The sequence below is a fragment of the Dasypus novemcinctus genome, chromosome 5 (genome assembly GCF_030445035.2).
Source record: "Dasypus novemcinctus isolate mDasNov1 chromosome 5, mDasNov1.1.hap2, whole genome shotgun sequence".
In the NCBI taxonomy this organism is placed as follows: Eukaryota; Metazoa; Chordata; class Mammalia; order Cingulata; family Dasypodidae; genus Dasypus; species Dasypus novemcinctus.
Genome location: NC_080677.1, coordinates 121,882,905 through 121,898,665, shown reverse-complemented (window position 1 = coordinate 121,898,665; position 15,761 = coordinate 121,882,905). Strand labels below are relative to the sequence as shown.

The following is a 15,761-nucleotide window of genomic DNA, read 5'->3' as shown; positions in this document are numbered from 1 at the left end:
TGGTGTTTTTATAAGCTGTTTTTTAAAAGCTTAAATCTTAGGTAAGCTTTCATTTCCAGTTTCAGAAATAGCTATTTCAGAGAAGAAAAAGATACCAAATAGCATGCCCAATGAGTCAATTGGAATAGAGTGAAAATGTTTCATCATGTCATGACTTCCAACTGACTTGGTATTAGGCTGTACAGAAAAAGAAACTTTATGTGAGATTTTCTTTTGGAGAAAGTTATTTATGAATGTTCAATTCTAGCCAAGATAAAGTTTACTTTCAACTTTTTTTTATCAATATCACCTTCTCTGCTTAATTGTTTTGATGTCACCTCTGTTTATTCATTTTTCAGACTGAAATTCAGCAGGATGGCTCTTTAAAATCTGAGACACATAGTGGCATAAATGATTTGTGTAGGAAGAGTAGATTTAAGTTGAAGATGGAAGCAAAATGCAATTATCTCCTAGATTTTAATTTTGCTTACATTTTATTACCCATATTGTAATAAAATAAGATAATATAAAAAAGCAGTTTAGTCCTATAATTCTGGGTTTACTTAGTTTGCTCACTGATATGAGGAAACTGGATTATACGGTCTTGAATGAAATTTCACTCCAGTATCTTATGTATATTGGACATTTTCTTCCATTGATTTTTCTACCCTCAAGTGAGGGTAAATGCTAAACTTTCGATTTCATCATCCTATAAAATCTGTTTTTTCTTTCAATGGCACTTCCATTCTACAACTATAGCTGAATGTGATGATACGGTTTTAATCTTCTTAAGGCTTCGTTTGCAATACTTAATGAGTTGCAAACTTGCTTACTATCCTTTAAATTGTTTCTGAGCATACTAGCATAACAAATTCCTGTTAAAATATCCACATAAATTTATCCATATGAAAAATCGAGCAGCAACACTGTTAAAAAGAAACGACAACCTAGCATGCCAATGTACACGGAAATTTTCACCTACTACATAGTCACTGATTGTAATTGAGAAGGACTGATTTAGAAAATATACCATATATTCTAACCTGTAAATCTCTCACCCATCTCCCAAAAATAAGAAATGGTCACAAAGCCAAAATCTCTCCAGTTCTTTAGACATGCCCAGGACAACTAACAAAATGACGATGATGGACAATCCCTATCCTCAAAAATCAGGGAGAATCTACTGCAAGCAGAGCAGTCCTTTCCACTTGCCCCATAATATCTAAACCTCATCTCAACCCAAAGAAGTCAGAGCAGATGTCATTCTAAATTCCTCAAGACCGAATTATGAACAAGGGGAGGGAGAGAAGTAATCAGGGACCAACATAGATTTATTGTTACTGTAGGTATTATCATATGGTAACAGAAGAACTAGCAGCATTGATATAAAGATGTGGTTACCAGAGGTTCAGAGGAGAGGGGAAGAGATGAATAGGTGGAACACGGGGCATTTTTAGGGCACTGGAATTGTTCTGTATGATACTGCAATGATGGCTACATGACATTATACATTTGTCAAAGCCTATAAAGTGTAAACTATAAACTATAGACCTGGATGAGTAGCAATGCTTCAATTTGGTTCATCAATTGTAACAAATGTACCTCACTAATGTAAGATGTGAATATTAATGTGGGTAGGTGGGGATAATATGAATATGGGAATCTCCTATACTTTTTTTCTTTTTTTTTTTTCAAAAAAGTTGTGAGCTTACAAAAAATCATGCCTAGCATGCAAAATTCCCACATATTACCCCTTCACCAACACCTTACATTGTTGTGGAACAACTGTTACAGATTATGAAAGAACATGATCAGACTATCAACAAGAACTATGGTCCATAGTGTACTCTTGGAATATTTTTTCTATACACCCCCTAATATTAACACTATGTATTAGTATTGTACATTTGGCGTAGTTCATAAGAGAACACTCATATTTGTACTGTTAAGCACAGTCCATCTTCACCACATGGTTCACTGTATTATAAAGCCCCGTGCCTTGTACTTTCTACCCAAAGTGTACACTCAGAGGCTCTCACTTTCATCACAGAGTTCTGCAGTTATCACCTCAGTATGTCTTTGAAAGTTTTCCTTAGTCTAAAAGAAAAATATCCCATATCCCCTATTATTGACTCTTAGTGTTGATATAGTACCTTCTTTATCACTGATGCAAAAATATTACAATATTGCTGTTAACTGTAGTCCATAAGTTATATTAATTCTGTATCCCACTGCATCACTATATTCTTATCACCTTGCAATAGTGAAGTATATTTGTTCTAATTCATAGAAGAACATTCTTGTATTTGTACTATTAACCACAATCCTTTATCCACCTTGGGATTCGTTATTATTCAGTCCTTAGATTATTCTCTAGCTTTCCCCTATACTTTTGAGGTAACTTTTCTGTTATGTAAAACTTCTCTAAAAATAAAATTTATGGTGAATTTAAAAATAAAAAAATGACTGGACACAAGTAGATAAAAATTTTTTGCCCATTGTCTACTCCTAAACATCGAGATAATGGGCCTAGACTTATCATTACAATAGGCAAGTTAGAGGTAGAGGAGGCCCATACATGCGCCTCCTCAAATCAGGTTATTTTTCCTAAAGTGATTCTAAATCTCCAAACTATATAGTGCCCAATATGACCAGAAGTAGAAGGGAATGGACAGAAAACAACTTTAAGCATGCAGCTTGCCTCTTCACTGGGTATGACCAAGATGGAAAACTACTCTACAAAGAGCAATTAACTTCTGATTTTACAAAAAGAAACCATATGTGTAAGTAAAAAAGGATATACGTATGCTAATATGTGTACAAGGGGTTTTTTTTATCCGCAGAGATATATAACTGACTGTTAACAGGGGTTGGGTTTGGATAGGGGGACGAAGGTTGGAGGACAATGAGGATTATAGATTTTACTTTCCATTTTATAGCCTTCTTCAATGTTTGAATTTTTACCAATGGAAGATTTTTTTGACTTTTTAAATGTACTTTTAGCATCCTATATAACTTTCTGGGTAACTTTCTAACGCCATGTTCTCCCTAATGCCTCCCTAATGCCTGCCTAATGCCTGTATCTCTTCTTCCTCTAAATTTCTATACTGCTTGTTAGTATTCCACAGTGCTGTTCATGTTCAATAATTAATATATTCCTTTTCACACAATTAAGTGTTGGAATATGTACCATTCAGTTTGTGTAACTTCTAGAAGAGGATTGACAAACTGTCTGTGAAAAGCCAAAGAGAAAATATTTTAGGTTTTTATGGGTCAGATGGTCTCTGTTGCAACTACTCAATTCTGCCATTATGCGTGAAAGCAGTATTGTTGACAAGTAAACAAATGTGCATGGCTGTGTTTCAATAAAACTTTATTTACAAAAACAGCCTGCAGCCAGATTTGACTATGGGCCTCAGTTTGCAGACCACTGCAAACTAAGTGAAGAATAGGTACTCAAAACTGATAGAGGCTAATTCAGGAGACCCTTCTCCATAATCCCAACCATGGAATCTTGATTCTAGTTAAACATCAAAATTTTCTTTTCCTAAATGGTTTGTTCCTTCAATTTTTGGCTTCCAAATGATTCCTTTTCTCTTTCCTTCATCAACTAATGTTATCTTCTAATTAAAACTTGTGTATAAAATCAGATATTCCAGGAAATTTTTCTTAATTAGCCTTTACACTTCACTTTATTCATATGATGTGCTATGATATGAATATATATTTACATATATATTAGTGTTTATGATATGCAAATGTTTGCTGCTGGTTAGATGGTGAGCTTCATAAGGAAACTTTTCTAGTATTCCAACAGCCCAGAGGTGCCTAGGGCACAAATTCTAAGAAGGCACTCCCTCTATATAGGGACAGCCTTAAAAAAACAACAAAAAATTGCATGCTCTGGGTCCTCACTAGCTTCACCCTAGTCCAGGTCCTATCAGTGAGCCTCAATCTACTCAAAATGACTGTTGGTGAATGGGACAGTCACCACGCAAAAGCACGCCAAAGGCTGGGCTTACACTCATAGGAGGCTGATCCCCCTAGAAAAGCCCTGATTGGAAAGCACAACGCTCAGTCTTAATTGCCACCCTGAAGACAGATGTACCCCAACAAGGAAAGGAGGTGTAAAGGGGAGGACTTAGGGTTCCATGAGGTAGAGAAGAGGGGGAGCAAAGCTACCGTTGTCCTTGAGTAGTTTTCACCTAGTCCCACTGCAAACCTCTTGGATGAAACGGGACAGAGCATGCTCTATTTCTTGCATCCTGTTGTTATCCCTATTCTGCATTTCCAGTCCTCTGCTTTGTTTCTCCACAGGAAAGTCAAAAAAGGAGGTCTGTCAGTGGGAAAGGAACCATTCTCTTTGATTCTTCCCCAAGATGCCAAATTCATACTTAGAATGTGTGTATCCACACAAGAAAGCACTGCCTGAAGCTACTTCGGAAAACCCTGTTTTCCCAGCTAAGCCTATGAGGCTCAGAATGGCCCAGACATTTCACATACAGAGAATTCTTTGTTGATTCCTGTTTCTAAATTTCTAAACTCACAAGTGTTGGGCACCATCCTGCTCTGTACATTTACATAATGCCTAGTAATTCACTTACCTTAGATAATTACACTTAACAACTCTTCTTTAACCATCTATGCTGTGGAAGGAGGTGCTTAATGAAAAAAAAAAAAGAGAGAGAGGAAAAGGCTGTCTACCTTTATGAATTTATAGTCCAGCAAGAGAAGATATTAAAAAAAACTATAGTTGACAGCACAATTGCAAGAGTGCACTAGCATCTATCTTTAGCCACTATGGTGAATAGTGGTGATAGAAAGAAAGATAAAAACTGCCACATAAAGAACACTCAGGAGGCCACAGTGAGATGTTTCATGTGTTATTCTGCAACAATCCTGAGAGGGAAGTGGCCTTGCCCCATTTGGAGGTGAGAAAACTATTGAAGGCTAAAATTGCCTTGTCCAAGCCACACATCAAGAGAGTTACAGAGCTAGAATTTGGCCTATCAGGTCTGTCAGAATGTGAAGTCTTTACACTTAACCACCTTCTCAGACTGTACGAATAATCAAAAAAAAAACTTACTGTGTGGTAGTCATACCAGCGGGCTGTAGGGAAATATGCAGTGACATTTGTGACGTTCTAAAAGGAAACACAAATAAGGCATGAACTTTGTTATCTAGTGCAGAATAGCCAATTTGCATAGTATGGGAGTTAAAACAGTGGTAATGACCTTGGCCTCTTGCCTGTCTCTAGAATTCAGCAATGTTAGGGAAGCCTTCCTTCTTTTCCCCCTCCTCAAATAGGGAAGATTTACCTACCCAAAATTCATGGCTTCCATAAAGCCCTTTGGGATTCAGGGCTTTTAGAAAATAAAATTACCATTTACTTGAAGGTTTACCTCATACCCTCTCTAAGGGACTGAATTGAGGTTGGGTGTGGTATAGAAGGAAAATCTTTAGGTTTTATGATATTAATACTTCACAACTACTGATTAGTGTAGTAAGATCTGTAGAGAATATAATTCGACAGTATTTTAATGAAGACCTTAGTCATCAACAGGAAATAAAGAAATGGCCTTTACTGTCTGAGGATTTCTTATAGAGGGAAAACGATATTATACACATGTTGCAAGCAATCATCCTGAAAAGTTTTGTTTTCATGGTGTTGTAATGCACTGTTTACACTATTGGCCCAATTGGCCCCTTACTCTTTACTCCAGATAACGGAGAAAGGATTATATCTTTAAATAGATCATAAGGGTTATTTTTTCCCCCTTCTTAATTGTCCTATGAACTAGAATTATTATGCTGATTTTTAAAATGAGGTTGCTGAGGCTCAGAATACCTAAAGTGTGGGATGGACTTTAGCTCAGACAGAAAGGAAGAGATGGAGGGCAAATAGGAAACCAGGGCCTCATCACCCCCAGACCAGTCCTCTTCTCCTCACCCACTGCACCAAATGTTTCTTAGGCAGGATCCTTTGCCCAGTGGAGCTTCCATACTCACAGGCTCCAGGACTGGGCTGACCAGGAAGGCTGGGCCTAGTAGGAACTGACGGTCTATCTTCCAGGTCTCATTATCTGACACAAACCTGAAAAGGGAAACCAAAGTACCACAATCAGGGCTCCTAACAGGGGCTCATCCAGCTCAGGTCCAAGTCAGAAATCCAGCTTACATGTGTGCCATCCTTGACTCTTCCCCTAGGTCTCGCTTTGCCAGGTACATATGGCTCTACTTTCTACATGTCGTATTCTTCAAACTCCAGGAATGGCAGGATTTAGACATATTCTCACCCATAAAATATCTCTATGTTTCTTATCCATGGCATATTTTAAATGCAAAGATGGCCTTCAGCCCTGAAATCTATCTCCCCCTGGAATCCCTTTTTTTGTGATCTCAGCTCAGTTTGGCCTGGGTCCATAACCAAACTGCTGCATAAGACAGGTATAGCCATTGGCATGCCCAAACTAGAAAGAAGTCTTTCTGTGCCATATTGTTTCATTTAGAAATTTTTTTCACTCAATAGCCAATTACCAAGGACCAATAGCATATATGCCACTGTGCTAGCAGATGTGTGCCCTGGAAAGCTTATGGCAAAAGGCAATCCAAATCTTTAGTTTAATTTGGAAGGATTTTTGCTTTCTTCAATCTTTACCATATAGAATAAAATTAGCCACCTCTCATAAAATTCAAGTTAGATACTCACTCATGGAGAAGGGGTCGCACAACCGTGTTGCCCTCAGTATGGGCCTCGTGCATGAGGGTGTAGAGATAGGGCAACAGGGTGTATCTGGTCTGCAGGACACTTCTGGAGATGTTCTCAAAGGCAGCATCCCAGGACACAGGGTCTTGTCTCTAAAGGAGAAAAAGAATAATCAGAACTTCCTAAGGAAGGTCATTGAAACCTTATTCCAAATGAAGATTATGCACTGCTAAACCAGGGATAATTGTAGATGAGATTCAGAGAACAGTCTTTGCAAACTTAAAGAGTTCAAGGAAGCCTCCCAGAACAGGTGATAAAATTTTCCAGTGAGACATTCTTCTTGGGATATGTTTGCGGCAATTCTGCCTAAATGAAAAGAACAAGCTAAAGAACACTGAGGAATATGGTTCATTGAGACATGATTTTGAAGATGTTCCCAGTGAATTGAGATTTTGCTATCTGGAGGCTGCATTTTAAGTGACACAAATCATTTGAGGTATGAGCTAATGTCCTACCCTGGTCCCAATGGTGTTGTGGTTCCGTGAAAAGGGGTAAAAAGCCCCCAGTTGCATCCAGCGAGCACACATCTCATACTGAGCGTCTTGAAAGAACCCACAAATATCTGCTCCTGTCTAAAACAAGATGGAATAAAACAAGCCCGTTCATAATTTTGGAAAGATATTGCCATCTGTTTGGTAATTAGAGTGAGCCAAAGAAAACTTACATAGGATATGCCAAAGAGGCTGAACTCCATCATGCCTGCAAAGAGAATCACGGCTGTGTCAGGTGAGGGACTCCTGAGCATTCGACCCTCCTCATCCTCCCTCCTCAGAAAATCCTTTTCCAAGGGTCCTTAAGTCCCCTCCCTGACAGCAGAGGGCCCTGGGAACAAGCCTACACACCAATGATAGATTTCCTCAGCTGGTCCCAAGCAGCAGTGTTGTCTCCCAGCCAGTGTCCTCCCCAGCGACCGGAAGAGGGGAATGTGGATCGGGTGATGACGATCCCTCGCTGCCCTGTCACCTCCTGCACAGCTCTTATTGGAGGGGAACAAATTAATGATTAGATGTCAGCAAGAAAGCAAACCAAGGAAAAGCCATAGAGCTTCTCCTCAGAGCTTCTGAGCTTATAGCCTGGTGACGAAATGCTTTCTGCACTTTTGAGGGGATCGCGCAATCTGAGACATAAGGAAGACCCCATTGACTGGCCCTAGATGATGGAAATAATAACAACATTGTTGTTCATTTAAATGCTGTAACTCATTGGATTACCCAAAAAATAGAACGTAATCACTCAGTCTTGCTAATTATTCACTCAGTAATTGGTTTTATATATTTGGGGGAAGAATGTAAATTCCTTTATAAGGTTTACTTATAAAGGATGATTCTTATTATTCTTTGACAAAATGGGACTATGCTAATTCAGTCCAACATTGGCTGGCTATCAAACAAGAATGACAAAAAAAAAAAAAAAGAGGTTCTCCACTTGGGAAATAAAAGAGGGATATGCCCAGTCCTGTGTATTCTCTTTGCCACTTGCAAATAAAGTTACTGTTTGACTGTTGCACCTACCCTACTAGGTAGTGACCATGTTTGTCTCCCCACAGTTCATAGGACTATCAGTTTCCCACTGGCAGAATGGCTACATTCATTTATTTATTTATTTTTTAAAATTCTACTTCTTTATTGAGAAACAGTTAACTGTCATGTAGAGGAACTACCATACTTATACCTCTCTGCAAGTCTTAGGAACCAAGCAGACAAATCTAGACTACCTGATAAAGTTCAAAATACAAGTCTCCCTGGGTACTGACTTGGAAGGCATGGACAACTTCTATATACTCTGACTAGATAATTAGAAATACAGGTATGGCTTTGTCACCTTCCTGCCAAGGAGAAGTAGTGTGAAGCCTCATACCCTAGAATGGGTTCTAGAGACTGCACTTGCAGGACAAGGGGAAGGGATCACTTAAACATCACCAAAATGTTTCAGAAATTTGCCCAGTGGAGGACAGGCCTATCATGAACCAGAATTTCTATGTCTCAATCAAGAAATGTGAATATTTAATACTTGGTCCACAGAACTGGGTTCTAATGCACCACATCACCACGTGCACTTGGGCAAGACACGGTACTGCTCCAGGCCCCAGCTTACCCAGCAGGAGAATTAGGGTTGGAGTAGATGATCTCTAAGGCCCCACAGTTAGCAGGTTCTCTGGCTGTGAATTTTCTTTGATAGCTCAAGCTCCCAGTCTTGGGGTGAAGTAAGCTGAACAAAAGATGAGCAGATCAAGCACAGGTCCCTTGGAGATATCTTAGGGTGTGAGGTCAGGGTGAAGCACCATTCGTCTTGGAGGCCAGCAGTGAGGGTGGGCTGGGACCGGGCAGCGTTAGTCCATGGCATACGTCTGGGCCCAGGCAATGCCCACGTGGGCGTAGCAGTACAGGAATCCCAGGACAGAGAGGGTCACCCAGGGCCAGCCTGGTCCCTGGTGAGGGAAGAAGAGTCTTCCTGAGGGGATGGAACCGCACGTCTGACAGAACCAATCTTGGCTGGAAGAAGGTATCTTCATATTAGGCCTTGTATGAAGATCCTGTTCCAATAGGTTTTTCCAACTTGATTTCCCCCGAGAAACACCAGGTTGGACAGGATGAGCATTGAGGTGGAATACGAGGCAAAGGCAGCGTGGAATCGCCGGCAAGCTCGTGGAGAGAGGAATCGGGCCAAGTTGTCCCAGACACATGGGGTCTCCACCAGCTTCCGGACTCCATTCTCCAAGGTGACTTCCAGCCAGTTGAGCACTGCCTAGCACCAAAGGTAGTCATACCCGCCATGCCAGTAGCTCACAAATGCAAACGTCATTGCAGTGGAAAACAGCGTCCCCAGCAGGCCATGCTGGGACCCTCCCAATGGAATGTACACGTATCCAGTTGAAGAACTGGTAGATATGTTCCACGTTTCTTCAGAATCAGGATCAACGGGTGAAAATTGTAGCGAAGCACATTCTCTTCCATGCAGGCTATCTGGCCCTCCATAGCTCCCTTCTGTCTCCACGCTCATGGAGAGGATTTGCCACTTCACAATCGGCAAGGCCAAAGTCTATTTGGACCAAGATGGCTGACGACATCTGTGAGGGTTCAGGCTTCCTGGGTTCCTACATTCCTGAGGCCTGCTTTTCTCTGGGTCCAAGGTTCCTTCCTTCCTGGGGTGGCTTCTCTTTCCTCTGAGTGGTGGCTTCCCTGGTCTTCAGCATCAAACTCTAACATCAGAAATCCGAATGGCTACATTTAAATGTGTACTCCTAACTACAATCACAGGACCTGGCTCCATGCTCAATGCATGTTTGTTTAACAAATAAGAATTGCTATAGAGTTGTAATTAAAATCTTCTTAACACTTTTTTTTTTAAGTAGGAAAAGAAATTTATTGGATCATGCAAATTTTCATGATAATAATCTAAATGTCCATCCACAGGTGAAGGGATAAATAAACCATGGCATAGCCATACAATGAAATACTATACAGCAGAGAAAATGAGTGAATGAAAAATATATCTAGGCACACAATTTTCACAAGTGTAATGTTGAATGAAACAAATTGTCAAAGAATGCATACACTACAAAGTCAAAGGACAAGCAGGGTAGTTGTGTTAGTCACTGGCTGCCTGCACAGGGTGCACTGATTGGAGGAGGGAGATGGGGACTCACTCGTATGTGGGTCGGGTCTGGGACCACCCATACAGGCTGTGCACATCGTAGTGCCGCACCTCAGAGCCATCTGGCAGGATCTGCCGACCTTCCATGCACAGGGTCTTGCTGCTCAGGCCCCTGTCCCTGGATTCCAGATCTGAGGAAAAAGGTCTAGTGATAAGAAAGCCACCCTTGATGCTGCTTTATTCCTGACTCTCTTCAAGGGATCAGACTCTAGATCTTAAGATTAACCTAACCCCTGAATGGCTCACTCCCCTCCTTCCCAGGGGCATGGAAAAGAATGCTCTATTCCTAGTTGTAGTGGTGCCTGCTGATGTTTCCAACACCAAGTTGTCTGATAGGGTCTCCAGGAGAAAGCAGGAGTTGGAGAAAGAACCCATAGTTGTAGAATACTTCCTATGTGGCATTCTGAAATAATATAAATTATTTCATGTAATACTTATAATAACTCTGTGAAGAAGGTATCATTATCTTCCTCCTACAGTACAGAACCTGAGATTTGAAAGCACCAAGTAATCTTTTGAAGGTCCACAATTCACAGAAAGAATAATTTCCAGAGTCAAGATATGACCACAAGTAAAATTCCGAAATCCATTGACCCCATGATAGGGGGAACCCCCTACTTTCCATCCATTTGTGGTACAAAAAAATCCTCTTGAGAAATTAATACAAGCCCAAAGAAGTAAGAAATCTAGCCATGAGAATCCTTTGGAGACATTACCACTGTCAAGTGCTTTTTGAACGAATACCAAAAATTTACTTCATGGGGCCAGTATTTTGCACAGACTCAACTACCTGGGTAAAGTGCTTTGAGTACTTTTGTCTTTGATTCTCAATAAACCACACTGCACAATTGATGACATGCCCTGAGAAGTCAGGATAAAGCCCTCAGTCATCTTCCCGGTAGCTATGGCTCTGCCAGTGGAAGAGGCCAAGGGTCCTTACGTGGCATGTAGGGAGGGTGATTCAGAGTGGCATTTCTGCAGCCTGGGGGAACTGCCCCATTCACAAAGCTTGCTGGCTCATTCATGTCCTAGAAATTTAAAACACAGATGTATCTTACTTTTTAAAATAATTACACCCTATCAATTCAGAGAGAAGGGAGCAGTGAACAAATTGTTCAATAGACAGTAATCCCTGTAGTTATCAACCCAGAGAGACTCACCAAATCCTGGTGAGAATTCACTGGAAAGATCAATTACCCTCAATAAAATACTATCTAGAGGGTAATAAATAAAAAATAAAACAAAAATTCTCCCTCAGGGTGTGAGGCAGGGCTCAGTTCCAAGGAATTCCCAGAAACTGCACTGGAGGTTTTATAGGCAGGAATTTCAGGCAAGGTACAAGGTATGAGGAATATCAAAACTATTCCACTCCTGACTGGAGGAAGTACAGTCTGATATGTCCAAAGTCTTTCTTGGATTATTAGTATCCTCTTGACTAAAGGTCAGTGGAATATACACTTAGAAACACAAAGATAGACACATCTATTCTCATGTACACAGACATGCACACACACACTTACAATCCACATGCCATCAAACTTTATACTTTTCTCTGGATTCTGTGGATTTCTATATAGTTCTTCTATTTCCCTCTTCCACCACAGAGCAGTTGAATTGCGGAAAAAATCTGGGAAGGCCACATAAGCTCGGTATTGCTGTAAAAATTAAATACAAGTCATTTGTTCCTAATAAATATGTTAGACAGCAAACAGACATTTATTGAGAACTTAATCTGCACAAAGTCTTGTACTGCATGGCGACAGATAATCCAAACAGAAACTAAGTAATGTTCTTTGCTTATTGGAAATACACTAAATACATAGGAGAGACAATGGCACAAATTACAAACCTTTGCAGTGTTTGGAAAGAATTCGTGGATATTTTCCCCTTTGTATGAACATAAAAGATAGCAATCAGCACTCAACTTCATATATTAGATGCCCAACTTTTTACCTCCTATTCTACAATTGTCCTATAGTCCTGTCCCCAAAATTCTTCAAAGACAAAGCATGAGCCAAATGGGAGACAGTTGCTTGAAAAGAACCAATATCAAAAGCACTGTTAAGTTGGAAAAAACCTGCCGAGGATCCCCTCCTACGAGAATCCCACTGGGGAAAGGAGAAGGGATAAGGTTACAGATCATATTAGAATATCTAAGTAGCATATGTGCTTTCTGTGCTTTCAGAATCACCTGAAAACTATAGTTGTATGTAAATTAAACTGGGAGGACTTAAAGAAAAGTTTCAAACCACTCTTCCCTTCACCTTTCCTCAGATAATAAGTCACGTCTTTATTTAACCTGGAAACAGATTCAGGGTATAAGTCCTTAACAATATTGTAAGCTTTCTGAGAGCTAGAAGCTTGTCTTATATTCTTCTCATTGATCTTTATATTCCCCACAGTGCTTAGCTTAGAATCTACTACAAAATAAATGCTCAGGTTATAACTGTGAATTCACACTACTTAGCAACAGTAAATTTCCATGAATTCCTATTTTCCCTATCTTGCTTGCTATGGAATTTTATGATCTTTCGCATATCTCAGTAATCAGGTTCCTCTAAGTCAATAAGTGCAATTTAAGAGTTAAAGATCTAAATAATGCTGGGGGAAAAAGAGGACCTTGTTCTAGGTGAACTCCAGTTCTTATACACTACACAAGAGATAAAAAACAAGTAGGAATGTGCAATAAAAGGAAAAAAAGAAACCGAAAGAATAAAACAGAAACAGGCCAATATACATGGTTCTGGCTCGCTGAGAAGTGAAAGGGTAATGAGTTCCATCATGGAGAATCTCATGAGAGTGAAATGTGCCAGGGATGCCATTTTGCTAGAAAATGGAGGTAGAAACTATGTGTGATAATTTGAAGTTCTTTTGTGAATCACAGAAAAGATTATGGTTTTGAACTAATCCATTCCTGTGGGTGTGAGATCCTTTGGTTGCATTAGATTCAGTTAAGGGACCTTAATTAGATCACTTGATTAGATCACTTCCACTGGACTGTGTCAGTGAGGCATGACTCAGGTTGGGTCTCTGCCTTCTTGATGGGCATAATATAAACTGAGAACACACAGAAAGACATAGAGAAAGGAAGCTGACATTTTAATCCTGCCATGTGAGAGAAAGGAGAAAGTAGAAAGAGTGCAGACTTCAAGTTTGCCTACAGCTACAGAAAGACAGAGAAGCCCCAAGAGGCTCAAGGAGAGAAACCCAGGGAGAGATGCCTGATCATCCGCAGCTGAGCTCAAAGAGTAAATAGAGAGAGACTGACAGACCCACCATCTTGTCTCACCATGTGGCAGGATGCCAGATCACCAGCAGCTGACTTTGGTGATGATGGCCTGATTTGGCCATTTCCACAACCTTAGAACTGTAAGCTTTTACCCTAATAAAATCCCCATTATAAAAGCCATCCCATTTTTGGTACTTTGCATTAGCAGCCCTGTAGCAAACTAAGACACAATGGAACCGGACAAAGAGAATCTTTCACCAGAAACAGAGTGCTCCATTTCAGGTAGGTTTAGAAATGATGGGGGTGGGGGAGGGGAAGATGAGAATAAATAGAGTCAAAAATTGCTCTGTCTGAATCAGAATTGTGCAATCTATAGGATACATTGGGTATGCTGATCAACCTTAATTTACTAAATGCTACTCTGATTATCTTTACCCAGTAATACAACATATTCCCCAAGGAGCTGGGTTGGCCTTATTCCTGTCTGTGTTCAGCTCTTGCCTTACTCTTCTGCCTTCATATTCCCTGGTTCTTAATCAACAATATTCTACACTTGTATATCTAACCCCAGGATCACTTATCAGAATCCACTGCAAGCTATTAAAATCCAATTCCTGAACTCAATCCCCAACTTACTGAACTAAAATTCTTTGAGTTTAGTATTTGTCTGTTTATTTATTTCCTGAATGCTGTCCTCAGCCAGGTCATACCTACATATCAGTAGCCTCATCCCCACTAGCCTCATCAAGAGGATCTAATTAGTATAAGTAATTATAATATCTACTGAGATAAATAATATAATATCTACCAAGAGTCTCTTACATGCTGCCCCCATTAGCATTTCTTATTAGGGACACAACTGGCATTTTGGGTAGGAGAATTCTTTGAGGAGACTCCCCTACAATCAGAACTATGGGCATCTACTGCCCACTAAATGCCAGTCATTATGATAACCAAAACTGTCCCACAGATCTCCACATGCCTGAAGATAGAATATTGTTCCTACTGGCTCCTGACTGTGGGGTTCATCTAATGGTAGCAAATGCTGTGATTGCTAAAGGGGCCCCTCTCCTAGCTTAGTGATTTATAAGTCTTAGAGCCCATGACCTTGAGGTGACCAAACTTCAGGTGATCCTCTGTGGGAAGCAACAGAGGGAACAGGAAGCTAGGTCCTCTCTCTCAAGTCCTTATCTGAAATATAGATATTTGTGCTACCCATTCAGTAACAGATAAAATGGAAACAACCTTGACTGAATCTGAGTCTGCATTCTTACCAATTTCAAACCCTGCCCAGGTCTACCTCTGTTTTTTCTACTGCATCACTGCTGGAAAATAAGATACAAGACCAATGGCCAAGCAGCCAGGTCAGAAGTATGGGGATCTCACTTTGCCTGAAGAGTGACACTGCTGCCAACCGGCTCTAGGATCCGGGATGTCAGACACTAACATCAGGTAACTGTGCATCACTGGCTTGCAGGGTTGTCTCTTCCTTGTGCTCTATCAGGGCTGTTCTTGGCCTGAGCCCTTGGTCCTCAGACCTTAACAGTTCTAATAGTCATTTCCCCTCTGGGTCTGACCACTTTCCCTGAACACCAACTTATCTGCCCTTCATGTTCCTGGTAGCTGATGTCTCACTCATGCAGCTCTGCCCTCTGGCTAGGGTCCTGTGTTATATGGAAAGAGCTCCCTAGAAGAGTCTTTGCTTCTGGGATTGTAAGTGCCTGGTTCCTATATTCACCACTGCTGTGTTTTGATCCCCTAACACTGATAATTATCTGATTAATATTTGAGACTGATAGAATTTATTGACACTACAACACACAAAACAGGGCTGTCCACACAGAGATCAGCCTCTTGTTCCTTTAATCCTTGAAAGGTGCCCTGGGATATAGGCCTTTTCCTTGTCTTCCAAGCTCTTTCTGTGGAGGTCCCATTGCTTGCTATGCCCTGCTACAATTCCTGTTCAGACGTAATACTTATTGCTGAGGAGATAAAGGGGCAAGGTAAGGTAACTCTCCAGTAGAGCTCCCCACCCCACCCCAGAATCCTGCTCACAGGTACTATCAGGGCAAATGGTAAAAAAAGTAAACAGCCTGCATCAATCCATCAATCCATTCGGCACATGTCTTGACC

General features: G+C 40.6%; 1 protein-coding gene across 1 annotated transcript in view; it reads right to left on the bottom strand.

Annotated features, from left to right (window-relative positions):
• Window positions 1–15,761, bottom strand: part of LOC101415845 (maltase-glucoamylase) — a 217,273-nt gene that overhangs the window by 142,700 nt on the left and 58,812 nt on the right. The window contains exons 35-43 of the mRNA XM_058297493.2: window positions 11,920–12,054; window positions 11,340–11,427; window positions 10,392–10,530; window positions 7,588–7,721; window positions 7,410–7,444; window positions 7,201–7,317; window positions 6,689–6,837; window positions 5,989–6,073; window positions 5,066–5,122 (exon numbers count right to left, since the gene is read on the bottom strand). Of these exons, the coding sequence (XP_058153476.1) occupies window positions 5,066–5,122; window positions 5,989–6,073; window positions 6,689–6,837; window positions 7,201–7,317; window positions 7,410–7,444; window positions 7,588–7,721; window positions 10,392–10,530; window positions 11,340–11,427; window positions 11,920–12,054 (939 nt within the window). The remainder of the gene's footprint in view (window positions 1–5,065; window positions 5,123–5,988; window positions 6,074–6,688; window positions 6,838–7,200; window positions 7,318–7,409; window positions 7,445–7,587; window positions 7,722–10,391; window positions 10,531–11,339; window positions 11,428–11,919; window positions 12,055–15,761) is intronic.